Raw genomic sequence first — 26,790 nt, 5'->3', positions numbered from 1 at the left:
TGAAGTTTTTCATTACTGCCAAGGATAACTATAATAAAGTTTTAATTAGCAGTCGCATGGTTCATATCTTTTAAGAAAGTGATGGGACGGGGAGGGAGGAAATGAGAAGGATATAAAAAAGAACAAACGTGTCATATACATTTACCAACTCCTCATGATGAATGTAACCATTATGTACTGCAAACATGTACTGATAAAAAAAAGTTGGTACAAAGAAAAAGTGATGGAAATGTGTTAGGGATTTATTAGACTTCCTGATTTTGATTGGGTTAAGTTTCAGGGGAAAAGTATTAATTTTTTTCTTTATAGCTGGTGAATGCATATGTGATGACAAGCCGAGAGCCTCCTTTAAATACTGCAGCTTGCAGACTGCTACTGGACATCATGCCAGGGCTGGAAACTGCTGTTGTCTTTCAAGAAAAGGTACTTGCTAAAAAGAAAACTCATTGTATGTTGGATTTTTGGTTTGTTTGTTTTTGGGTTTTTTTTGAGATAGGGTCTCACTAAGTAGTTCAGGCTGGCCTTGAACTCACTGTATAGCCCAGACTGGTGTCAAACTTGTGGCAGTCCTCCTGCTTCAGCCTTCTGAGTGCTGGGGTTACAGGCGTGTACTACCATGCCCAGCTTCATTGTATGTATGTATATATTTATTTGTGCTACTGGAGATTGGACCCAGGGCCTTTACACTGGGCTACATCTCCATCCCTTTTTTAGTTTTTTTATTTTGAGACAGGGTCTCAGTTGATGAATTGCCTCATCTGGGCTTGAACTGGCTATCTTCTGACCTCAGCCTTGCAGAGTGCTTGGATTATAGGCCTATGCCATCATGCCCGACTTTATTTATTTATTCTTTTGGTACTGGGGATTGAATTCGGGACTTTGCGCTTATGAGGCAGGCGGCACCAACTTTATTTTTTAATCTAATAGTGACCTTTTGGTTGTTATAGACAGTTGTTACAGCTTTTTCTTCATGTAGTAATATGTATTACAGAAATTTAAGAAATCCAAATGAACAAAATAAGAAGTAAAAAATAGCCATTTGGATGAATACTTGATGTTGGATGCTATGGTATTTTTTACAATCTTAAGAGCATGTTTTTAGAATAGATTTATGATCTCATCTGACTATGAGTGGTCTTCCCCAGTGACGAAGAACTGTTCTTTGAGAAAGCCCATCTCATCTTGGTAGTATTTAGTAATTCTTTTAGCTACTAATATATTAGGATAGGTTTTGTGCTATCCTCAAATATTGGATGCTGGGAATTTTTTGTCAGCAAGATGTGAGCTTACATTCATCATGTGTTTGGGGATAGGCAGACACAGGTAAACTGAAAATTTCAAATAAGTGCTATGAAGATAAGAAAATGTCACTTTGATAGTAACTGTGCATGTGTACTTCAGCTGTCAAAAATTAGTTGCTCTATTTTTAAAAGTAATATAAATGTCTTAGCTTGAAGAATTTGCTGTATGAATGGGGTAGGCCTCATTGGTTGGGTTTTTTGGTGCTGGGATTAAACAGGACCTTGCTTTTCCACTGAGCTATGCTCTCAGCACTTGCTTTATTTTTAAAACTTAAAAATGTAATCATAGCTGGACATGGTAGTACACACCTGTAATCCCAGTGCTCTGGAAGGGTAAGGCGGGAGGATCAAAAGTTTGAGCACAGCCTGGGCAAATTAGTGATTTGTTGAGACCCTGTCTCAAAAAATAGGGCTGGGGATATACCTCAGTACGAAGGCCATGGGTTCAATACCCAGCACTGTAAAAAAAATTAGTTTTTTACCCCTGGGGATTGAATGAGAGCTTCACATATGCTAGGTAAGCACAGTGAGCTACGTCCCCTGGCCACTTCCTGCAGTCTCACCATCCTTTTCTTCCCCCCAAGTTTTTATTTTGATATGGTGTCTTGCTGTGTAGGCTGGCCTCAAACTTTTGATCCTCCTGCCTCAGCCTTCTGAGTAGCTGGGATAAGTGTGTGTCGCTTTTATTTTTAATACTTATTTTCTTTTTGAAACAAGGTCTTGCTATGTTCCCCAGACTGGTCTGGAACTCCTGCCTCAGGCTCCCAACTACCTGGAACTACAGGTGTACAACACAGTGCCTGGATGCAGATTTTTGTTCTTAGGAACAGGATTGAAATATTAACTTTTTTGGCTGGGCATGGTGGCGCATGCCTGTAATCCCAGCACTTGAGAGGCTGAGGCAGAAGGATTACCACGAGTTTGAGGCCAGCCTGGAGTACATAGTGACCCTGTCTCAAAAAAAAAAAAAAAATTAACTTTTTTGGCCATAACTTTGAAGTCTTTGCTTTTATTTTTAGTTATGAAAGTGGGCCTTTTCTGAATTGTATTATTTCATTTTCTTTACTATAGGAAGGAATTGTTGAGAATCTTTTCAAATGGGCCCGAGAGGCTGATCAGCCTCTGAGGACATACTCTACTGGACTGTTAGGGGGTGCTATGGAAAATCAAGACATTGCTGCCAACTACAGGGATGAAAATTCACAACTGGTAAGGACCATCTTAGAATGAATCCTTGCATCAAATGGAAGAGTGTTCACAGGTTCTTTTTTGCTGCCTGAATCTTATTTACGTCTTATTTATAACCTGTTTTAAACTTTTTTGCGGGGAGGACATGGTCTTGGTCTGTAATCAGGTTGACCTTGAACTCCCTGTGTAGCCCAGGTTAGCTTTGAACTCATCCTCTTACCTCAGCCCCTTGAGTGCTGGGATCACAGATGTGTAACACCATGCCTGGCTTATTTATAGCCTTGTACTGGAATATAGTTAAAATATCAACATTTCAAGATTACTTCTGTAAGAGGGTTGTTTTTTTTTCAGTACTTGGAGATTGAATCCAGTTTATGTTGAGCTACATCCCTAATCTCTTTTGTTTTTGTTTTTGTTTTGTTTTGGTACTGGGGATGGAACTCTGGTCCTTGCGCTTATGAGGCAGGCAGCAGAACCACTGAGCTAAATCCCCTGCCCCCTAATTTCTTTTGAATAATTTTATTGGTACAATTTGATCTCTTTTAAATAATTTTATTGGTACAATTTGAATAGTGATCACATTCATCAAAGGGAATTTGTACTTGTACATGGTATATCTTGATTCCTCTTTTCCTAATCTTTTTAAAAATTTCTTTGAGACAGGATTTTGCCCAGTTGTCCAGGATAGCCTTGAACTTTCTTTTGTTTTTTAAAATTTTTTTGGTAGCAGGGATTGAACTCAGGACCTTGCACTTTCGAGGCAGGTGGTGGCACCACTGAGCTAAATCCCTGGCCCTAGCCTTGAACTTTTGATCCTTTTGTCTCAGCCTTCTGAGTAGCTGATATTATAGGTGTGTGCCCCCACACATGGTTTACATAAAAGCTTTGATTTTACTTATTTTCATATTGAAAATAGTTGTTTTTGGAGGAAGGGAGAGAGGAAAATTTAAAAAAAAAGAAAATAGTTGTCTTTCAGCTGTCAAGGATTATGGCATTGTATACCAAATAAAGTACCATTCCCTTGGTCTCATCCCCTTTCCTTCCTTAACCTTTGTGTTATGAAAAATTTCAAACATAGAGTACAGTTGAAAGAATTTAATGAGGAGCAGCTGTATATACACTACCTCGATGTCTTGCTAACATTTTACTATACTCATTACATACCCATTTTTTCTTTCTGTCCATCCACCATTTTTTTTCCTTCAGTACTGGAGATTGAATTAAGGGCCTTCACACCTTGGCTCTAAATTTTGTTTGTTTTTTGTTTTTTGAGACAAGGTCTTGCTATTCCAGGTTGGCCTTAACTCACTATGTAGCCCAGGCTGGCCTTGAACTTTTGATCCCCCTGCCTCAGCATCTTGAGTGCTGGGATTACAGGCATGTGCTATCATGCTTGGCTCTTTTTTTTTTCAATTCAGAATAAATTTGCAGACATCATCCGTAAATCCCCCTACCTCCTTTATTTTTGGCCATACTTAGGATTGAATTGAGAAGAGAGAGCCTTTTGTGTGCTAGGCAAGGACTCTGCTACTGAGCTACATACCCATCTTTTCTTTGAGATATGGTCTTGCTGAGTTGTGTAACATGACTGGCAACTTGTCATCCTCTTGCTTTAACCTTTCAAGTAGCTGCAATTATAGGGTGGGCCACAGTGCCCTGCCCCTTCTCTTTTTAAAACTAAACATGGTACCATTTTTTAGATTTGGCCCAGAAAAGTAAGTACATAAAAAAAACTTTTTTTAAAAGTGAACTTGAAAAATAAATTACATAATTATGTAAAATGTTTGATTTTTCAAAAGCACTTTAAAGAAATCTTTTATTATATCTAGTTTCTGCTTCTTTAGATGTGTTAGTCCAGCCCACTGTCACCCAAACAAATCAGTTATGAAAGATATGTTTTACCTATAATTCTTGTGGTTTGTGTTTTCTGGAATTGTTGGGGAATGAGACTTTTAGCATAGCTTATTTCAGCAAGTTACAGAAATCAAGTTAATATAATCAGATCATTACTATTATCAGGCATTGGTCTAATTACATTAGTATTCTTACATAGAAATAAGAATTATTTATTATGAGTCATTTAAGATGCAGAAGAAGCCTGTCGTGGTGGTGCACACCTGTAATCCCAGCCTAGGAGACTAAGGCATGAGGATTGCTGTGAGTTGGGAGGCCAGCCTGGGCTCCATAGTAAGTTCCATAGATTGTTCAAGGCCAGCCTGAACTACATAATGAGACCTTGTCCCCCCCCCCCCCAAAAAAAAGATGCAGAAGAGACAATGCCTTTTACTCCAATATTTATTGATAGGTGGCAATAGTGCTTCGAAGACTGAGGGAGCTACAGCTTCAGGAAGTGGCTTTGCGGCAAGAAAACAAGCGTCCACGGAAGCTCTCTTCTGAACCCCTTTTGCCTCTGGATGAGGAAGCTGTGGATATGGACTATGGTGACATGGCAGTAGATTTAGTGGATGGAGAACAGGAAGAAGCTTCTGGAGACATGGAAATCTCCTTTCATCTTGATTCAAGCCACAAGACCAGTAGTAGAGTGAACTCAGCAACCAAGCCTGAAGGAGGAGGATTAAAGAAAAACAAGTCAGCAAAACAGGGTGACAGAGAGAGCTTTAGGAAAGCCAAACAAAAATTGGGTTTCTCATCTTCTGATCCAGATAGAATGTTTGTTGAGTTGTCTAATAGCAGCTGGTCAGAAATGTCCCCCTGGGTGATTGGTACCAATTATACCCTTTATCCCATGACTCCTGCTATTGAGCAGCGACTCATTCTCCAGTATTTGACCCCTCTAGGAGAATATCAGGAGGTAAGTGTATTGGGACTATTTTATTTATTTCTGGGTTATTTCATGGAAGCACTTTCTGGGTTATAACATGGTAGTTAACATATTCTTTTTTGTTGTTGTTGTTAACATATTCTTAACTCTATTACAGAAAAGTCTTTGCTTTATACTGGTAAGGTTGTATGCAGGTTACTTAAGGACTGTTTGAGAAAAGTGCATTTATGTTTATTGTTCATAAGGAAGGGGAGACTAGAAGCCTCGTTTCTTTAACTCTCTACTTTTGTAAAGTGGAATAGGAAGTGTATGAAATATAAAGTGAAAAGTTAAGGCTTATTTTTGATTTTCATTTCAGTTACTTCCCATATTCATGCAACTTGGATCACGGGAGTTGATGATGTTCTATATTGATCTAAAACAGACTAATGATGTTCTGCTTACATTTGAGGCACTCAAGGTAAAATGCTTAAAAATATTAAGTCACTGAGGACTTTTCTCCTTCTTAGTATTTCTGATAAACACGCTCATAAATTTTTTTTTTTTTTTTTGGTCCTGGGGATTGAACTTGTGACCTTGCGCTTATGAGGCAGGTGGCGGAACCACTGAGCTAAACCTCCAGCCCAGCACTCTCATAAATCTAAAAAAAATCATTTACTGAGCATCTTATTGATAGAAAGGTTTTATATCTGTGCTGTTCAGTACAGTGGTTACTGACTAGCCCTGTGTGACTTGAGCACTTGAAATATAGCTGGTATCTTGAAGCACTGAGATTTAAATTTTATTTAATTTTACTGAATTTTATTTAATTTTAGTTAAATTAGCCACATTTGGCCAGGGATTACTGCATTGAACAGTACAGTTCCAAAGTGTATTTAAAATGAGGAAATTTGCCTTTCAGTCCCAGAAACTTTTAAGTTTGGAAGAGGTCAAACATAACTGGGGTAACTTGTGTGAAGTACTCAGTGTGTGTGTGTCTAAAGTGTATGAACTCAGTTACACTTTGAACAGTAGGTTGAAGCTGGAGGTCAGAGTTGTCTCCAAGGGCCCAAAGATATCGCAAGGTAGCATCTGTTTCTAAACTGGGATTAGAGAACTTAATGTTTCTGCAGGTTTTTTGTGGGGGGAATTAAAATGGGGGTCATTATTCAGCGATTTCTGTGCAAAGTCATATAAGATATAAAAGAAAATGAAATCTGGATGGACAAGGAAAATATCTCAAAAGAAATTCTTCTGATAGACAAATGACATGGTAGAGAGGTGGATATCCTGTTTAGTTCAAAAAGAAGACTCAATGATAAAAGAGAAGGGACGGATGTTGAAGGTAGTAGAAACAAAATTGGTTGTTTAAAATATTAAATGGAACAGAAACTGGACCTTTAATATAGACAGTGTAAGAAGACAATATTGCCTATAGGTGTGAGGTAAGCTGGGTTGTCAGTAATGATGAGCTAGGTAAAATTTAAGGTTTTGCCTGCTTGTTCCCACCTACCTGTTGTGGAAGTGGAATTTCCATTGTATGGTAGGGACATTGTGTGAAAACAATTCTTGTGGCCTAAGTGTTAGAAGTTACTTACACATAATTTAGCTTCTGCTTTAGGGAATGATTATTTGGAAGCAGGATAGAGGTTGTGTAACAGAGAAAAATAAGGTAATTTGGGGGAGAGATTGAAATTAAATATGAGGATTAGTTTAAGTCTAGTTGCTGAGAAATTCTGAGAAGACTTGTTTTTGCTGCTGATCTTGGTGAAATCTGTACGACTATTAAATTACGTACAGACAGTCCTTATTGAATGATTGAGTTCCCATTCCTGCAACTAGGTTGTTAAATGAATTGGTTGCTAAATGAAGAATTATGTATAGTATGTACATTACAGTATTCAGAACAAAGAAATGGTCAAAGGAAACTCCAACATTATGGCTTTGCTTTTATTTGCATAATTCATTTGCAGTACTATAATGTATAACAGAACATAAAATGGTAGTACTGCCAGCACCTGCCTTACAAGCTCCAGGTCCCAAGTTCGATCCCCGGTACCAAAAACAACAACAAAAAAACTGTAGTACTGTACTGTACAGTACCACCAGCAAAAATTACAGTACTAATAAACAAGGTGTATTGTACAAAAAAAGACATTGGGGCTATATAAACAAAATGTACAGAACTGTACAAAACAAAAAGACGGGTCCTAAGTCAGAACAGTCCTTTAAACAGGTAGGTCATTAAACAAGGAAGATCTGTAATTGCAAATCTGTTGCTTTATCTGTTTCTGGAACACACTTTATTGTGGGTAACAGGAGGGGGAGCTGTGGCTCACCTTAGGTCCTGTCTATAGTTCAGAATACTCAAGAGCTGGGTGCTTTCATTGCACTTCCTACCATTAAGAATTGTGCGGGAAATTAGGGCCTCCCAGAAAGGCTGGTGGGAATTGAAGAGGAAACAAACCTTAAAAGATGAAATAAAACTTTCAGGGATCTATTTGAAATGCATTTGATTAGTTGTAAAAATTTACCAGTTTTGCTACTTTGCTCAAGATTGTTTTTTGGAGATATATTGCGAATATATTTGAAAGAAGTCAGTTCAATTAATCAAGTCAGTGACTGAACCAAAGCTAGAACACAGCTGATTATATTAAAATAATTTTTTAAAATAATTGAAACAGGAGGATTGGCAGAAGTCCTTGGTGTTAGGAAGGAAAACAAGAATGTTGTACAGTCTCAATTTTTTAATTTCCCTTAAACAATATTACAATATTGGGTTTTGTGAGAGAGTGGTTGTTTATGTAGAGGACTTTTTTTTTTTTTCAGTACTGGGTATCAAACACAGGGCCTTCATGTTGATCTACACCCCCATCCCCTGCCTTTTTTTTCCTTTCTTTCTCTTTTTGAGACAGGGTCTTGCTAAATTGCCATGTTGCCCAGGCTGGGTTTGAACTTGGAATCCTCCTGCCTCAGCTCCCAGAGTGTTGGGATTACAGGCCTGCACTGCCATGCTTAGCATGTAGAGGACTAATTTAGCACCTTTAATTAACACTGTGTCAAGAGATTTTTGGATTTTTTTTAGATTGATCTGTTGTAACATGTCTTTGTTTTTTAGCATCTAGCATCTCTCCTGCTCCATAACAAATTTGCTACAGAATTTGTTGCGCATGGAGGAGTACAGAAATTATTGGAAATTCCTCGTCCTTCTATGGCCGCAACTGGTGTATCCATGTGCTTGTATTACTTGTCCTACAACCAGGATGCTATGGAAAGAGTAAGTCTAGGTATATGAGAATGGGATTGAATGAGGATAATCTCTTTAAAATTAGAGTACTTTCACAGAACTTTTTTTGTTGGTTTGTTTTTGTTTTGAGATGTCTCACTATGTAGTCCAGGCTGGACTTAAATTTGCTACTAGATAGCCCAGGCTGGCCTCAAACTGGTGATTGGCCTGCCTCAGCCTCCCAAGTGCTAGGTTTACAGGTGTGCACCACTGTGCCCCGCTTCATAGAACTTTTGTTTTTTTTGGTTTGTTTGCTTTTTTAAGGCAGGGTCTTGCCATGTAGTACAGGTTGGCCTTGAAATCTCTATTGTAGCCCAGGCTGGCCTCAAACTTGAGGTGATCCTCCTGCCTCAGCCTCCCAAGTGCTGGGATCACAGGCATGAGCCACCACACTTGGCTTCACAGAACCTTTGAGTGACTAAATAGTTGAAAGGCTAAATTCTGATGAAAGATGCAAGGAACATAAATGTTCACTCTTCACAAAATACTGTAAAAATGTAAAATTGTCCAGCAAAGGCTCTAAAATTTTCTAACCCTACTAGGAAAATGCAAGATGGATTAGACTAGGACCTTTATTTTGTATTTGCATTCTCTGGCATTAAAATTAGTTTTCAAGGACTTTTCAGATGTCCCTTAGTGGAGTAGCATTTTACTTTTTTTGAGTGTGTGATACTGGGTGTGAATTCAAGGACAGCCTGATCTCAAGTGAGACTGTCTCAAGAATAAAAAAAGAAAGGAACCAAAAAATGTAAATAAGCTATACATTTGAAAAGTGATGTTTTGCATGTGACCCCATTGTCATTTCTGTGCCTGGAACATTTTTCTAATATACTATGTAGTTTGTCTTTTCTAGTATAGTAAAGCCGATAATTTTTTCTTGAGCTCTTGTCTTCACTTACGTATTTGTACAATCTATTTTTTTGTATGATCAATTTTAAATTTAATTTTTCCCCTCAAGTCTAATATTATGCAAGGATAATCTTTTGAAAACAGTAAGTTCATCTGTTTGTATATACAAAATTAATTCTGGCTAATATGTAGGAAAAAACAACAAGCAATTTGAGGAATGCTTTACAATTCCTTGTCTAACTTACAGCAGACATCAAAATGCATATGAATCAGTCAGTTGGTTAATGGATACTAAACTTGTAGACTTTGTAGGCTCAGCCTCTTTGGTTTTTTGTTTGTTTGTTTGTTTTGTTTTTTTTGGGTACCGGAGATCAAACTCAGGACCTTCCGCTTGTGAGACAGGCGGTGGAACCACTGAGGTAAATCCCCGGCCCCTCAGCCTCTTTCATTATGGGGAGGGATACTTCAACCTGTCTAAGCTTCTTCATCTATTAAGTGGGAATCTACTACTTATATAACAGAGCATTACATTATGCATTTGTTGACAGTAAGTATAGGTTGAATTTAAGTGTAGGTAGTTTTCAGGTTTGGAATGGATTATGTTCAAAAATTGTTGTAACTTAAGTTTGTAAAGTAAGAATTACTTGCCTGGGAATGATCATGGTATTTTTCAAAGATAACTTAGTGTCTGTTGGTGAATTTTTCATCTGTTTCAAAGACTCCTTTGCCCAAAATGGAAAAATAATTTTTTAATTTAAATGTTTTACAGGTTTGCATGCATCCCCACAATGTTCTATCTGATGTGGTAAACTATACCCTGTGGTTAATGGAATGTTCCCACGCCTCAGGATGCTGCCATGCTACCATGTTTTTCTCAATTTGCTTCTCATTTCGGGCTGTTTTAGAGCTCTTTGATCGCTATGATGGTCTTCGTCGTCTGGTGAACTTGGTGAGGTTCTTTTGTTGCTTCTCTTGTTAGCAATTGGGGTTAAGCTTATTTTGGCTGACCTTTATCAGCACCTCAGTGAAGAGAGGAGGCTTTGTTTTGGTACTGGGTATTGAACCCAGAGGCTTCAGACTAAGCTACATCCTCAGCCCTTTTAGTTTTTATTGTAACACAGGGTCACTAAATTGCTTAGGCTGGGCTGGACTTTGGAATCCTTTTACCTCAGCCTCCCAGGGGATTATGGATATATGTCACTGTACCTGGCTTGAGAGGAAGCTTTTGATTTGAGGAATTTTTCCTTTCATTCATAAGTTTCTCTCTCTCTCTCTCTCTCTCTCTCTCTCTCTTTATTTAATTTATTTTATTTGTTGCTGAGGGTTTTACCCAGGCCTCACCCACTTTCTTACCATAGAGCAACACCCTCACCCATTTCCTTTTTCTTTTAACATATTCCCACTGGCTTGAACCACTGCCTGTTGGGACAGTCATCCATGTACCAGTGATGGTATAAACTGACCAGTGGGAATGGTCGTGCATGTACAGTCCCATCGTGAATGTGTCAGTGGTTAGAGGACTCTGCCATTGTAGACTTGCTTTGGATATAGTGATCTTATATGGAGAATTATTGTTGTTATCTTGATCTTTCTAAAAGCAAAAGCTTTATGTCTTTATATCTTTTTGAAATAATCACTATTTTAAAGATAACAAATCTTACTAATACTTATGTTTTGTTGTGACTGGCCACTTTATTTCTTTTAGCGTGACTAAAAGCTGTGTCATTTTTCAGTATGAGTTTAAGGCTTTGCTTTCATTTGGTCACTATCAGTGTGTTGTGTGTATATATATACACATATAGAGAGAGAGCTATAGATAGATATTTGACAATCTCAGTGAGCACAAAAGTTTACCAAAATAATTTTCCTTTATTGTGACCCTTTCACTTTCTTCTATCTGCCTATTCTCTTCCCCTCTTCTACCCCAATCTTTTACCTGTTTATTAACAGATCAGTACTTTGGAGATTCTGAATTTGGAAGATCAAGGTGCACTTCTGAGTGATGATGAAATATTTGCTAGCCGCCAAACTGGGAAACATACCTGCATGGCCTTGCGCAAGTATTTTGAGGCTCACCTGGCCATTAAATTGGAACAAGTGAAGCAGTCACTTCAGAGGACTGAGGGTGGCATTCTTGTTCACCCTCAACCTCCATACAAGGTAAGAGGACATAACTTTTTTCTTTCTTTCTTTCCTTTTTTTTTTTTATTTGTGGTGTTGGAGATTGAACCAGGTGCCTTCCACAAGGTAGGCAAGTGTTCTGCCACCGAGCTACATCTTTATCTGTAGGATATGGTCCCTAAAAGGGATGATTTTGTTTATTTTTTCTGCATCCTCTCCAGCCTGAAACTTGCTTTCAGATTAGTGGAGTCTCTGTGGGATATACATTATTGGATTATACTTGTCCTTTGTAGAATCAGAACAATTGAAAGCAAAAATAATATGTGAATTTTAAGGACTTTGCTTCTATTTGTAACTTACTACTTCTCTGGGATATTAGAAGTACAGGCTGAGCTGAAATGTTAAAGAGCTTTCTTTTATGAAAAGCACTCAGTGAGTACTTTGGAATGAGTATAACTCCACTTTTCTATCATGTTGGAATTTACTAGATATATTTTATGAGCAAGATCAATATCTGTATCTTTTAAGAATCACAAATTAGCTGGGCATGGTGTGTCTATAATCCTAGCACTTGGGAGACCGAGGCAGGAGGATCTCTGAGTTTGAGCCAGCCTGGGCTACATAATAAGTTCAAGGCCAACCTGAATGACAATGACATCCTCTCTTTCTTGAAAAAAAGTCTCAAATTGAAAAGATACCTATTAACAGGTACTTCTTTCTCAAGCTGTGAAACATATGCACAAAGGAACCTTCAGTTATTTTTTTGGCTGAAATGTTTTATGAGTTTAGTTATAAATAAAGAATTAAACATTATGTAATCATCATTTCACATACGGGCTATTGATTCAAGAATTGTGAAATTTGAACTGGGTATGGTGGCTAATTGGGAGCCTGAGGCAGGAGCGTCACCAGTTTCAGGATAGCCTGGGCAACTTAGTGGGACCCAGTCTCAGAATAAAATAAAATTTAAAAAGCAAGGGTGAGTGGCTGGGGATATAGCTCAGTAGGAGAGTGCCTTTCTAGCATTCATGAAGTCCTGAGTTCATTTCCTAAAAATAAAAGGAATTGTAGAACTTGAAAGTTATTATTAAAACCTATCAGCCAGTGAGCTATGCTAGAGGAAGGCAGCAGGTAGATGATAAAAGTTATGTACAATAATAACATATTTCTTCTTATAGGCATGCTCATATACTCATGAACAGATTGTGGAAATGATGGAGTTTTTGATAGAATATGGCCCTGCACAGCTGTATTGGGAACCAGCTGAAGTCTTCCTCAAACTTTCTTGTGTTCAGCTGTTGTTGCAGCTTATTTCTATTGCCTGCAATTGGAAGACCTATTATGCAAGGTGGGACCAGAGAGATATTTCACAAGAAATTCCATCCTGCTCTTTGCTTTTGTAAAAGTTGATTTTGGTTTGATTTGCACGTGGTATACGCTTTAACTTTTACTGAATTGAATTGAAATTTTAAACTTGAATCTGAGACACAAGATTAAGCGTGAAAATATGACTTTCAATTTATATAGTACTTGTTCCTATATATGGTTTTAGGCAAGGATCAACATCTGAACTCTTAAGAGAAATTACATAATTTATATATCTTAACAATAACATGGGGTTGAAATCTTGGAACTGGAGTCCGTTATTCTTTGATACTTAGACTTTAAATGTCTTGCTTTTACTTGACAACCATGTGTAATGTTTATTTTACTTTCACATAAAAGCTTACCTTTTTGCTCTTTTTATTCAACATAGTATAATGCTTTTAACAATTCAGTTGCAGTCAGCTAAGTAGGATAGGCTCAGAAAAAGGCAGCTGGTGTCATCAGGAGGTTGGATGGATTTTGTTTGAGAATGATATACAAAGAATTCAAAGTACATTTTGGGGGCCGGGGATTTAGCTCAGTGGTTCTGCTGCCTGCCTTGCAAGCACAAGGACCTGAGTTCAATCCCCGGTACCAAAAAAAAAAAAAAAAAGTACATTTTGGGAAAGATGGGGCCTGAAGAGAGAATGATATCAAAGCTTTTTTTTTTGTGGTGGTACTCAGGGACTTCACACTGAGCTACATTCCCAGCTCATTTTTTGTTTTGAGACAGAGTCTGACTAAGTTACCTAAGTTGCTCCAGGTTTGGCTCAGACTTTCTTCCTGCCTTAGCTTCCCAGTGTGCTGAGCTTACAGGTGTGCCACTACACACAGCTATAAACAGCATTTCTTGACCTCCTTTTCCCTATCCATCCACTGTAGTTAAGGACAAGAGAGGCTTATTTGGAGGAAATAAATTCCAAGACATTAAATTTAGTGGGGTACTTTTGGAGTATCTATTCTCAAACTTTCTGGCCTTAGGACCCTTTTATTTTATTTCATTTTATTTTTTGGTACTGGGGATCGAACTCAGGACCTTGCGCTTGCGAGGCAGGTGGCAGAACCATTGAGCTAAATCCCTGGCTAGGACCCTTTAGTACTTTAAAAATTATTGAGGATTTTAGAGGGCTTTTATTTTTGTTTTATATCTATTAATGTTTACTATATTAGAAATTAAAATTAAAAGCCTGATGTGGTAGTGAATGCCTGTGATTCTAGCACTTGGGATGCTGAGGCAGGAGGATCACTATGAATTTCAGGCCAGCCTGGGCTACATAGTTCAAGACCGTCATGACCCTGTCTCTCTCTCAAAACAAAACAAAACAAAAAAACCCAAAAAGCAATAACCATAACAAAAAAAGAAAATTAAGAAAATCTAAAAAAAAAGAGAAAATCTAAAGCTGTTTATGAATGTAGTGTACAATAATGTGAACCCATTGAATGTTTTTCGGTTCTGGGAATTGAACTCAGGACTTTGCACTTGCCAGGCAGGTGCAGTGCCATTGAGCTAAGTCCCCAGTGCCGCCCCCCTTTTTTTTCTGAGGCAGGGTCTGACTATGTAGCTCAGGTTGGCCTTGAACTCATGGCGATCCTCCTGTCTCAGCCTCCTGAGTGCTGGGATTACAGGTGTGCTCCACCAAGCACAGCAATGTTAGTGTTCTTAATGAAAAATTAAAAAAAATATAGATGACTTTAGCCAATTTTAAAAAATGTTTGGCTTAATATATCATATGCTTTTTTATTCATGTTTTTGGGATATCACACACCATAGTCTCTTGAAGACTGTGTTATACATGTGAGAAAATGAGAGAAAGGACAATGACATCTTAGTATTACCATATTTCCCTGAAAAGAATACTGGGTCTTATATTAAATTTTGCTCCACAAGATTCAATAGGGCTTATTTTCATGGGATGTCTTATTTTTTCATGTACAACAGTCTATTTATTCAAGTATAAATGTCTACATTTATTCAAATACAGTCATGTCATCTTCTGGAAAAAAGTCATAACTCTCCAAACCCCGAATTCCGGCCTGAATTTCTTGCAACTCCATTTCCTGTAGAACCATGGGCCCCAATCTCTCATGTCCATTCATAGACCTTTCCTTAAATGAGCACTTCCTGTCCATGTAGCCTGCTTATAGTGCATTGGCAACACTGTCAGTGGTTTTCTCCCATGAATTCTTCACCTGACTCATGACCTCTTGCAGGCTAGGCTTCCCAGAGTTTCCACTAAATCAGGTGTTAACTGAAGACTTATGAGACAGTGACAAAAAATTGCAGGAACCAAAATTCAGAAAAGGTTTTTTTTGTTTCACTTGAGTGCATGAAGTACATCTGTTGTAACACCTGATGTGTTGAATTATGAAGCTTCATATTAAGACACGACTACGTCTGTTTGTTACCAAGTGTGCACATTATTCATGTGCTGTGTCTGTACTCTGGTCATTCAGCAGTAAATCTCAAATTCATCTGTTTACATAGGTGTTTACCCCTATTCCAAAGGTACCCATTAGATATTTACAAATACTTATAATTTATATTCTCATTTATACTTAATTATATATTAGTATTATTTTATAATTCAATACACCCATTATGTGTTGCAGTGGATGTACTAAAATGCATCCATCAGGCTGATGAACTTATATTCAGGTTTATATTACAAGCAGCCTGAAAAATCACATGAGGGCTTATTTTCAAATTACTTATTTTCGGGGAAATATGGTATGGACATAGCTTGACTTTACAAGCTCTTTGAATCCTAAGAGGGTTTCAGAGACTCCCAGGAGTCCCCTGACCATACCTTGAGGACTGCTGTTTTTTACCTTTTGGGTGTACTTGGGATCAAAACCAGGGCCTTTCATGTACTAGGCAAGACTCTACACTGAGCTGTCCAACCCCTGATAACTGCTGTTTTAGAGTATTAAAAAGTAGGTTATTGCTGATCATGGTGACAAACACAGTCCCATAATTGAAAGGATATGGCAATAGTATCATGAGTTCAAAGTCAGACTAGGCTGCATAGTGACACTCTGGCGCCAAAGAAGCAGAGGGTATTCACTTACAGAATAGTTTCATAGTTTAAGCTCAAAAGATAACTAGTAAGAGTACTAATCCCCCCCCACCTCCTGGTACCAGGGATTGAACTTAGGACCTTTTGCTTATGAGGCAGGCGGGGTGCCACTGAGCTAAATCCCTGGCCCACTAATATATTTCTTGACTAGTAAATTCATTTTTTGATTATTGCAAACTGTCTTTTACTTTAATTTGGTGCTGAGAATTGAATCCAGGGAGTACTTAGCTATATGTCTTGCCCTTTTTATTTTATCTTGAAATAAAATCTTGCTAAAATTGCCTAGGTTGGCATCAAATTTAAGATCCTCCCACCTTAGCTTCCTGAGTAGCTGGGATTACAGGTGTGTGCCAACATGTCTGACTAAAAAAATATATATATCCTTGATTTAAAAAGTTTATTTAGGGAATGAGAGTATAGCCCAATGGTAGAGTGCCTGCCTCACATGTATGAGATCTTGCCAAAAGAAGAAAAATATTTGTGGTGCTGGGGATTGAACTCATGCCTTGTGCTTGCTAGGCAAGTGCTCTATGACTGAACTACAAGCCCAGCTGAAAAAGGTTTTTTTATTGTTTGCAGTACTGAGGATTGAACCTAGGGCTTTAGCACTGAGTTGCATCCTTAACCCTTTTTATTTTTTATTTTGAGACGGGGTCTTGCTAAAATGGCCAGGCTTGGGCTCCAACTTGTGATATTCCTTCCTCAGGCTCCCAAAGTGCTGGCATTATAGACTTGTGTTGCTATACTTGGCTCACTTTTTAAATTATTGTTATGGTTTATGATTATTGTTTTGGTTTTTCTTTTTGTACCAGGGATCAAACTTGAGACCTTGCACTTGCAAGGCAGGCAGCAGAAGCACTGAGCTAAATCCCCAGCCCTTTTTCTTTTTTTAAAAAGTGAGACCTGTTATTTAATTATTTATTTATTTTGGTGCTGGGGATGGAACTTAGGATCTTGAGCTTGCGAGGCAGGGATGGCACCATTGAGCTAAATCCCCGGGCCTGTTTTTTCTTTTTGAGATTGTCTCGCTACGTGGCCCAGGCTGGCCTTGAGCTCACAGCAGTCTTCCAGCCTCAGCCTCCCAAGTGCTGGGATTACAGGCATGCAGCTTACTTTTATTTTTTAAAATAAAATATTTCAAAATAGAAAAAGGTACAGAGGATAATGTAACAACTCTTCTATACTCATCTTCAGCCTGGACATGTTGTGTTTGGTTTTTCTTCAGTTTCTTTCCTTTCATGCCTCTTCAGAGTGACCAGTTGGCATTTGGAATGCATTCTTTTTTTGCATGTTTTTATATATTTCTGCATGTCCATAAACAATAATATATTGCTTTATATGTTTTTAAATTGCTTGAGTGTTTTCCTGTATGCATCCTTTGTAGCTTTTTCACCCTTTAATGTTTGTGAAATTTATTCATGTTAATATTTAAACTGATATATTTTTATATTTAGTTTATTCCCATTCTCATTTATTGCCTCTCTTGAAGATATGAGGTGTAGAACCTGGGTTTTAGGATGTCTGGATTTTCAACTTTATTGGATATTGCCAGATTATTTTTATTTTTAATCTTTAAAAATTTTTTGGGTTTTTTTTTTGAGACAGGGTCTTGCTATCTAGTTCAGGCTAGCCTTGAACTCACTGTGTAGCCAGGCTGACCTCGAACTCACAGCAGTCCTCCTGCTTCAGCCTCCCAAATGCTGGGATTACAGGTGTGTGCCACCACACCCAGCAAGATTGTTTTTAAAATGATTTTAACTATTGTATTCTCCCACCATCAATCTATAGGAGCTTTCATTTTTCTGTCTTCTTGCCAGTACTTGGTTCTATCAAATTTTTAATTTTATGTCTCACATTTTATATTTTATTAATGTATTTTAAGACCCTGTTCTTGCCTTTAGAATTTTTTGAAAATGATTGTTAGTGGCTGCAGGATCATCATATGTCTTTTGGATTTTGTAATAGTTCAGATTTTGGATTTTCAGATTAGGGTTGCTCAGCTGGTAGAAGTCTGCAGATATTCAAGAATCTGAAAAACCCTGAACTCTGAAACACTTCTGGTCTTAAGTGTTTTAGATAAGGGAAGCTCAAGGTGAACATAAATATTTGCATGTACTTTTTTTAATGTTGAGGTTTGAATCCAAGATCCAGGTCTTGCTAGAGAAGTGCTCTGCCACAGAGCTACATCCCTAGCCCTTGTTTTATACTTCTGATTATTTTCTTAGGACAGATTGCTAGAGGTGAACTTCCTATGCCAAAAGTTAGGAACATTTTAAGAATCATGTTTCATGTTGCCAGGTTACTTTTTAAAAGTTTTTATTTATTTATTTATTTTTGAGATAAGGTCTTGCCATATAGCCGAGGCTGGCCTCAAATTTGCAGCCATCTCCTATGTGCCTCAGTATCCTGAGTGCTGGTAGTCTGTGCCAGATTACTTTTTTTTGTTTTTGACAGCACTGGGGATCAAACTCAGGACCTTGCGCTTGCGAGTCAGGCACAGTGCCACTGAGCTAAATCCTCAGGGCGCAGGGCCCCCCCGCCCCGCATTACTTTTTTTTGACACAGTCTCACTATATGGTCCCCAGCCATATTACTTGTTAGAGTTCTGTGTACCCTTAATAGCATTGAGGATTTTTTAAATTAAAAAAATGTTTTAGTACATGTTTGCAGTGCATAATGATTACATGAGTTGGTACATGTACATACACATCTTAATTCTTTTTCTTTTTCCTCCTCTTCTCCCTTCCCTCTATCTCTTGGTTTCCTTCCCATTTGAAAAAGATCTATGAAGAATTCTTTGTTTTTAACTGTAGAAGTTTGATAGGTAAAAATTCTATCATTGTGATTTTTGGAAGTAATATGGTGACTTATAAATCCTCTCTTGACACTACCACTAGTGACAGACCCACACAAGTGGTGTTCTGACATGCTATATTTTTGTCTTTTAAAAACTGCTACTGTTGCTTATGGCTTTATTGTAGTTTTTCTTGAACTAATTATTCTTCCTGTCCAGGAATGACACTGTGCGCTTTGCTTTGGATGTTCTGGCTATTCTCACTGTGGTGCCGAAAATACAGCTCCAGTTGGCAGAATCAGTGGATGTACTGGATGAGACTGGCTCTACTGTCTCCACTGTAGGTAGGTAGTACCTTGCCATTTTTGTTGTTGGTTGATGTGATTTGTTTTCCTTTGCTATTCTGGTTGTGGTTACTTAATATAATTTTGGTATATCAGAACAGAAGGTTGTAGCGTGTTTCTTGCCTATCCCTTGTAACTAATGCCATACAGTTTCATATAAAGGAATCATGCTAATAAACTTGAGGTTTATGAGTATTTGAGGCATTTTCTATAATGTTACATGTGCATTCCTGAAAACCTTACACTGTAATGTCTGGTGCTAATAATAAGATTTATTGGAATAATGGTTTAGCGTCAACAGTAAAATACCTAAACAGCTCCACTAAAAATAATCAGTAAATTGGTAGCAACTGTCATATACATATAGTAAAAGAAAATAGCCTTTGTCTGAACAGACTTATGAGGGTGCTGCTAAAGTGAGTATGGGAAGTAGTGTGACTGGCTGTGGGTCCTGGTATGCACCACGCTGGAGAGAAAGCCCAAAGTTCTGATACTTTCTTTGCCTTACCTCCCCTCCCCTTGCCTCCCCTCCCCTCTTCTTCTTCCTCTTCCTCCTCCTCCTCCCCCTGTTCTTCTTCCTCTTCTCTTCCTTTTTAGGGCTGGAGATAAACTAGTCACTAGTTTTTAGTTTTCTTAATGCTGTATATAGTAGAAAAGATTCCTGTTGCCATGGTAGCAGGTAAGGTGAGGGTTTCTTTCATTTTGTGCAGAAGGTTTAAAATTTTCACTAATTTTGCTTCTTTTATCTAGGAAAAATTGCATACCCACCTTGGTGACTTTCCCATAATACTGACATCATTTCCCTAATTTTCATGTGCGGGTCCCCCCGCCCCTTGCAGTCCTGGGAATAGAACAAGGCCTTGCCCAAGCCAAGTACTTTTTAACACTAAGTTAAGTTCCTAGTCCCATTCTCCTATTTATTAGCTTCATATGATGTATTGCTTCATAAAAACACATTTTAGTACAACTGATTATATTTTATAGAAGTAATTCCTTATACTTTTAAAAAATGAGATGGTTTCTTTTTTTAATAAAAAATTGACTGGAACTCTAGATTTAGATTTGGGAATAACCACTGAAATTAGCTATTCTTTTTATGAGGATTAATTAATTTCTCCCCCCTCTGTAGGTATCAGCATTATTTTGGGAGTGGCTGAGGGTGAGTTCTTTATCCATGATGCTGAAATTCAGAAATCAGCGCTTCAAATTATCATCAATTGTGTATGTGGCCCAGATAACCGAATATCCAGTATTGGCAAATTTATCTCTGGAACTCCTCGGAGAAAGCTGCCTCAGACACCCAAGAGCAGTGAGAACACCCTGGCCAAGATGTGGAATGTAGTCCAATCCAATAATGGCATCAAGGTGCTTCTGTCCTTATTGTCCATCAAGATGCCCATCACAGATGCAGACCAGATCCGGGCCCTGGCCTGTAAGGCCCTGGTGGGCTTGTCTCGGAGTAGCACTGTCAGGCAGATCATCAGCAAACTGCCGCTTTTCAGTAGCTGCCAGATCCAGCAGCTGATGAAGGAACCTGTACTTCAGGACAAGCGCAGTGACCATGTCAAATTCTGCAAATATGCCGCTGAGCTCATTGAAAGGGTGTCCGGAAAGCCACTTCTTATTGGCACTGATGTGTCTTTGGCACGATTACAGAAAGCAGATGTGGTTGCCCAGTCAAGAATCTCTTTCCCTGAGAAAGAATTGCTTTTGTTGATACGGAACCATCTCATTTCTAAAGGGCTTGGAGAGACAGCAACTGTGCTGATGAAAGAGGCTGACCTGCCCATGACTGCTGCCTCCCATTCTTCTGCTTTCACTCCAGTAACTGCTGCTGCTTCTCCTGTCTCTCTTCCCCGAACCCCTCGTATTGCCAATGGCATCGCAACTCGGCTGGGTAGCCATGCTGCTGTTGGTGCCTCTGGCCCTTCTGCCCCTACTTCTCATTCTCAGCCACGGCCCCCCCAGGGTTCACTAGCTATGCCTGGCCCTTCTTATGCAGGCAACTCCCCTTTGATTGGTAGGATTAGTTTTATTAGAGAGAGGCCATCACCCTGCAATGGCAGGAAAATCAGAGTGTTGCGGCAAAAGTCGGACCATGGTGCCTACAGCCAGAGCCCAGCCATAAAAAAGCAGTTGGACAGGCATCTTCCTTCCCCACCTACTCTGGACAGTATCATCACAGAATATCTTAGAGAGCAACATGCTCGCTGCAAGAACCCAGTTGCCACCTGTCCACCTTTTTCTCTATTTACTCCTCACCAGTGTCCTGAGCCAAAACAGAGGCGGCAAGCGCCAATAAACTTTACCTCAAGGCTAAACCGAAGGGCATCGTTTCCAAAATATGGAGGGGTAGATGGCGGATGCTTTGATAGGCACCTTATCTTTAGCAGGTAAGGAGAGGTCCCCTTCACTTCCTGGGAATTGGACTGATTCTTCTATTTAAATCAAAGTGAGGAGTACAGTATCAGCATAGAATGATCAGTTGAGAAGGCCATATGTTGGCCTGAAATACCCCTGATTGATTGTGACTTGAATGATGTCATGAATGAAGTAAGTATACCACCTTTTGTCAACCATGAACTGTTTGTGTAATTGTTGACAATATATTGATATGATACTTTGTGTTGTCCTGACTACCAGTATGTTTTCTAGAACCTACAGAATGTACAGTCCCTTCTCAGGCTTCTAGACTTGTCTTTGTGCTGATCCAAGTTGTCTTTATTTGATCCTTTACAAATCTTACATAAAGGTCATGTGATCACAAGCTTTAAACATAGGAATTTTTGTTTAAATTTGTCAGTAGAAGTTATGTTCTCTGATTTAAAATGGAAATGAACCACTGAAAGTTACTATGATATTGCAAAATAATTCACTTTTCAAAACTTACTATTTTGTGTTTTTTCTTTTGTTCCTTCTAGCAGAATTTTCAGAATTCTTGCATATTCTTTGTCTCTTCATTCTTGTTTTGTGTTTTTGCTTAGATTTCGTCCTATTTCAGTGTTCCGGGAAGCAAATGAAGATGAGAGTGGCTTCACCTGCTGTGCATTCTCAGCACGGGAACGGTTCCTGATGCTTGGTACCTGCACGGGGCAGCTGAAGCTCTACAATGTGTTTAGTGGACAGGAGGAAGCCAGCTATAACTGTCACAACTCAGCCATCACACACCTTGAACCTTCCAGGGTAAGGGTCCCTTCCCTGTATGCTGTCAATTATTCTAAGATGGGTTGGTAAACTGGATGGAGTAAAGCAAGCTCACACTTTATTTGGCTTTCTTTTTGGAAAGAGTCTCCAACTAGAAAGTCTGGTTGAGGTAGACTCATATTTTAGAGGGAAACTGAGGAATATGGTCAGGTGTTAGGTGACAGGAATAATTTTTGACATCTTTCCCAGTTTTTCCCCCTCTCTTGAAACTATTTTTAATTAGTTTAGGAAGATTTAGTATTTCTCTTTTTTTTTTCCCCTGCTACCGGGGATCAAATTCAGAACCTTGCACTTGCAATGCAGGCATGGTGCCACTGAGCTAAATCCCCGGCTCTCTTCAATGTAATTATTTTCTAGGACACTGCAACTATCTGTATTTATATTTTAATGGTTTCTGAGTATTTCTTGGGGAGTTTTTTATTTTCTCTTTAATCCATGTTTTTTTTTTTTTTTTTTGGTGCTGGGGATTGAACTCGGGACCTTGTGCTTTCGAGGCAGGCGGTGGAACCACTGAGCTAAATCCCTGGCCCCTAATCCACATGTTTTAATATGCTAATGGAAGATAGTGATATCTGCATGTATGTAAATGTGATCATCCACTTTGGGCCTCCTTCTTTTTTTAGGATGGGTCCTTGCTGCTGACATCTGCTACTTGGAGCCAGCCTTTGTCTGCACTTTGGGGAATGAAATCAGTATTTGATATGAAGTATGTATTTACTTTTGGAGCCTAGTGTCTCTGTTTTATTTACCTAATTTATATCTTCCATCTGGTTTTAGACTGAAGGCCTTTTGGGAAGGAGAAATGATATGAGCTATTGTTAACTTCTTCCTTATTGGAGCCTCCTGTTTAATAAGATAATTATCTTTTTAAATTTCTAGATACTTAAAGTATTTACATTCCTATTATGCAGGAGACCCTTCACTAACACAGAATGGCAAATCTGTGTATTTGGATATGTTTACATATGACAGCTGCACTCTTTCCTATGGTATTTCAAAGGCACATGTACTCTTTTAGCCATTTCTCTAACCAAGGAATTCTCATTAATCATTTGGGGTGTGATGGACATACTGATGGAGGGAATTTTCTTTTTAACCAAGTTAAAAGATCCTTGAAAACCAAGGATCTTCAGGTAAGTATAGTTGTGCAAGAGGCTGAGGATCACCCTTTTTTTCTGTTGTCTGAGTGTGTCCTGAAGGTCTATCACTTCAGTATTTCTGTTTGTCCGTAGGCATTCCTTCACCGAAGATCACTATGTTGAGTTCAGTAAGCACTCTCAGGATCGGGTCATAGGCACAAAAGGGGACATTGCTCATGTAAGTAGTTTAAGAATGCATTACTTTCAGGCTGATTTTACCCATTTACTTATGTTGAAATTTTCTGGACTGAATGTGAGGACTTAAGTCTTAGGGGCAACTAGAAAGTAGTTAATAGTTTTCCTTCTAATTAGAATCTAACAATATGATAAAGTAGTTCTAAGCTATGTAGGAAAAATGTGAAAAGGCTGAACGTGAATATAATCTGGCAATTTGAGAAAGATGTTATTAGCACAGCAGATACTTTTGAGTTCTAAGTTTTAGATGAAATCAAATCCCTGACTGTGGAGCCTCATTAGGGAGATAATAAATAATGAAGCAAGTATATGGAATATTAGATAGTAAGTGCTGCAGAGAAAAAGCAAGGAAAGAGGTAAGAAATGCTTGTTGATATTGTGGGGGGGGGATTTCTGTTTTATCTAGGGTCATCAGCATTACTGGGTAATGTATAGCAGAGCTCTGAAGGAAGTGTGACTGTGATGCAGGTATTTGGGGTGAAGAGTATTCTAAAGCAGAGGAAATGGAAAGGAAAAGTCCTTGTTTGCAAGGAGAGAATAAGAAAGGGTAAGAACTGAGGTCAGAACGAGAGTATAGCCTATAGTTAGGACCTTTGGCTTTTCCTTTGAGTAAGATGAAGACAGTGGAAGATTATCAGAAGACATGTGATAGAATGTAAAATTTCCCATAGTGTGATTCTGATATTTGTGAGAGGCAAGAGGTGGCCTTCCAGGTAGGAAGATGTACCACCTGACACATGGGAGGAGCAATGGGGCTGGGCCCATGTAGGCATGCAGAGGTGATGAGAAACAGTGGGCCTGAACCCTGGAGTCTGGGACACACAAAGTTTGAGAGTCTGTTAGGCATTCAGTAAGGAATGGAGCATTGAATATACAAGTTGGGTGTTTAGGAGAAAAGTCTGGGATGGGAGATATAAATGGGAGTTATCTACATGATGATAGTATTTAGAGTCATGAACTTGGATGAGATCAAGAGCGCTAGAGAAGAGAGAGGAAGGAGGATATATCCCTCCCATGTACCAGTGTGTAGGATTGGACACAAAAGAAGGTACTTAGGAAAGAAGACCAGACAGAGTAGCCAGTAGCCATAAGGCAGAAGGAAATCCAGCCCTGGAAGACAACAGAAGACTTTATTTTGAGGAAGGATTGATCAGTTGGTCAGGAACTGCTGAGGAGTTGTGTAAGATGAGAACTAAGAGGAGACTTAACGACTTAACAATGTAGAGGTTGTTGTTAATCATGTCAGGAAATACTTCTGTATGCTGATGGGGTAAAAACCTAGTTTTAGAGTAAGTTCATGAACAGAACAGGAGAGAAAGAGACACACTGAATATAGATAATTCTTTGAAGCATTTTTGCTGAAGTAGGGTAACAACTTTGGGAAAATATGGGGTGGTAAATTTAGGGTTGATCTCTCCCCAACATTTTATTTGAAAATATTCAAATGTATGGAAAAATTGAAAAAATACTACATATATTCACTGGCTAGATTAATCAGTTTAATATTTTGACATATTTTCAGTGTGTGCATTTTTTAAGTCATTTGAAAGTTGCAAACATGAACATGACATTTTATCCCTACATCTTATAGCATGTTGCCTAACAATACAGACTATTTTATGCATAACCACACTTAAGCAATATAGTAAATTCCCAGATATCACTCTTCTAGCTTTCCTAATTATCCCTGATGTACTTTGTTGCAAATGTTTTTCGTATTTTGTTTTGTTTTTGAACCAGGATCCAGTCAAGATTCATATATTGTAGGGGGCGCAAGGTGCCAAGTTCGATCCCCGGTACCAAAAAAAAAAAAAATCTACCAAAGGTTTTAAAAAAAAATGATTCATATATTGTATTTGGTTGTTACTAATGTTTTAAAGCCAACAGTTTTCATGACGATGACTTTTGAAGAGACCAGGCTAGTTGTCATCTCTTGTCCCATGATCTGGATTTGTTTGTTTCCTTGTGGTGTCTCCTTGTTTCTGTGTTGAAGAAGGATTTTTCTTTTTCTTTTTTGGGGGGAAGGGGGTGTTTTGTTTTTTCTTTGTGTGTGTGTGTGTGTGTGTTTTCTTTTTAAAGCTTGGGCATACTACAGCATCTGTGTAAGCTGATGAGAAAGATCTGGTCACCATATGGGTTGTATATTGTGGACTTTGGAAAGTTTTAGGATGGTGGGGCTACATTGTGTTCATTGTGAGATTTTAAGGAGAAAAGTGTATTTCATTGATGACTTTTTTCAAAAAGTATGTGGAGAATTTCTCATTTTTAATATTGGAAGCATTTTCTGTTTCATGAAAAGGGGAGGGAAAGAAAACCTGTGTGTGTGTGTGTGTGTGTGTGTCTGTATCCCCCTCTCTTGTTGGAGGTTGATCCTAGGGCCTTGAATGTGCAAGGCAAGGCAAACCATGGAGCTACACCCCTGAGCCCCTTGTTTTGTTTTGTTTTAATCCCTAATGCTGTTTCATTTCTCATTTACTTGTGGAAAAGGGATTTTTCAAACCTTTAATGGGAACTGAAGCTCTTAAACTTTGCTTATTAGATAGATGTAATCTTCCTTGTTATTTTACAATATTAGGGCCTTTTTAATTTGGGGATATTTGGTATATGTGCTGCCAAAGTGAGTACTTTGGGGGATATTTGGAAAGCATCGGAGAGGTATTTATAATTATACAGTTTCTCTATAAATTTGTCAATGGATCAATTGGTCTGATTTTTCTCTTCCCACCCCCTTCTTCTCTAAAGATTTATGATATTCAGACTGGCAACAAGCTGTTGACTCTGTTTAACCCAGATCTTGCCAACAACTACAAGAGGAACTGTGCCACCTTTAACCCTACAGATGATCTTGTCTTAAATGATGGCGTCCTCTGGGATGTCCGCTCGGCACAGGCCATCCACAAGTTTGACAAGTTCAACATGAACATCAGTGGAGTTTTCCATCCAAATGGACTGGAGATCATCATTAATACTGAGATTGTATCCTTTACATTTATGTCTGTCTTTCTATTTGTTATCTGGTTTGTTATGCAGAAATTATTTGTTTTATCTTTTTACCAGTACTGTCAAGTATCCACATTGGTAGTGATGTGGTACTATTCTTCGGTTTGAAATGGTAATGATTCTCTAGGAGACTGTTGTCATTGTTGATAAATACTGATGACTTCCA

General features: G+C 38.5%; 1 protein-coding gene across 9 annotated transcripts in view; it reads left to right on the top strand.

Annotated features, from left to right (window-relative positions):
• Dcaf1 (DDB1 and CUL4 associated factor 1) overlaps positions 1–26,790 on the top strand; it is a 69,094-nt gene that overhangs the window by 21,732 nt on the left and 20,572 nt on the right. For 6 of the 9 annotated variants that reach the window (XM_087186914.1, XM_021238589.2, XM_087186911.1 and 3 more), the window contains 14 exons: positions 310–423; positions 2,373–2,510; positions 4,795–5,301; positions 5,630–5,731; positions 8,369–8,527; positions 10,155–10,334; positions 11,336–11,545; positions 12,685–12,854; positions 18,962–19,086; positions 20,216–21,479; positions 22,071–22,269; positions 22,914–22,996; positions 23,523–23,607; positions 26,367–26,600. In XM_087186914.1, coding sequence (XP_087043040.1) covers positions 310–423; positions 2,373–2,510; positions 4,795–5,301; positions 5,630–5,731; positions 8,369–8,527; positions 10,155–10,334; positions 11,336–11,545; positions 12,685–12,854; positions 18,962–19,086; positions 20,216–21,479; positions 22,071–22,269; positions 22,914–22,996; positions 23,523–23,607; positions 26,367–26,600 — 3,570 coding nt within the window. The remainder of the gene's footprint in view (positions 1–309; positions 424–2,372; positions 2,511–4,794; positions 5,302–5,629; positions 5,732–8,368; positions 8,528–10,154; positions 10,335–11,335; positions 11,546–12,684; positions 12,855–18,961; positions 19,087–20,215; positions 21,480–22,070; positions 22,270–22,913; positions 22,997–23,522; positions 23,608–26,366; positions 26,601–26,790) is intronic. The other 3 variants (XR_015441099.1, XM_087186915.1, XM_087186913.1) reach the window with 3 other exon arrangements.

Source organism: Heterocephalus glaber, unplaced genomic scaffold (genome assembly GCF_053883595.1).
Source record: "Heterocephalus glaber isolate CG9 unplaced genomic scaffold, H.glaber_assembly_v1.0 deba00001504, whole genome shotgun sequence".
Lineage (NCBI taxonomy): Eukaryota > Metazoa > Chordata > Mammalia > Rodentia > Bathyergidae > Heterocephalus > Heterocephalus glaber.
This window is presented reverse-complemented; position numbering and strand designations above follow the sequence as displayed.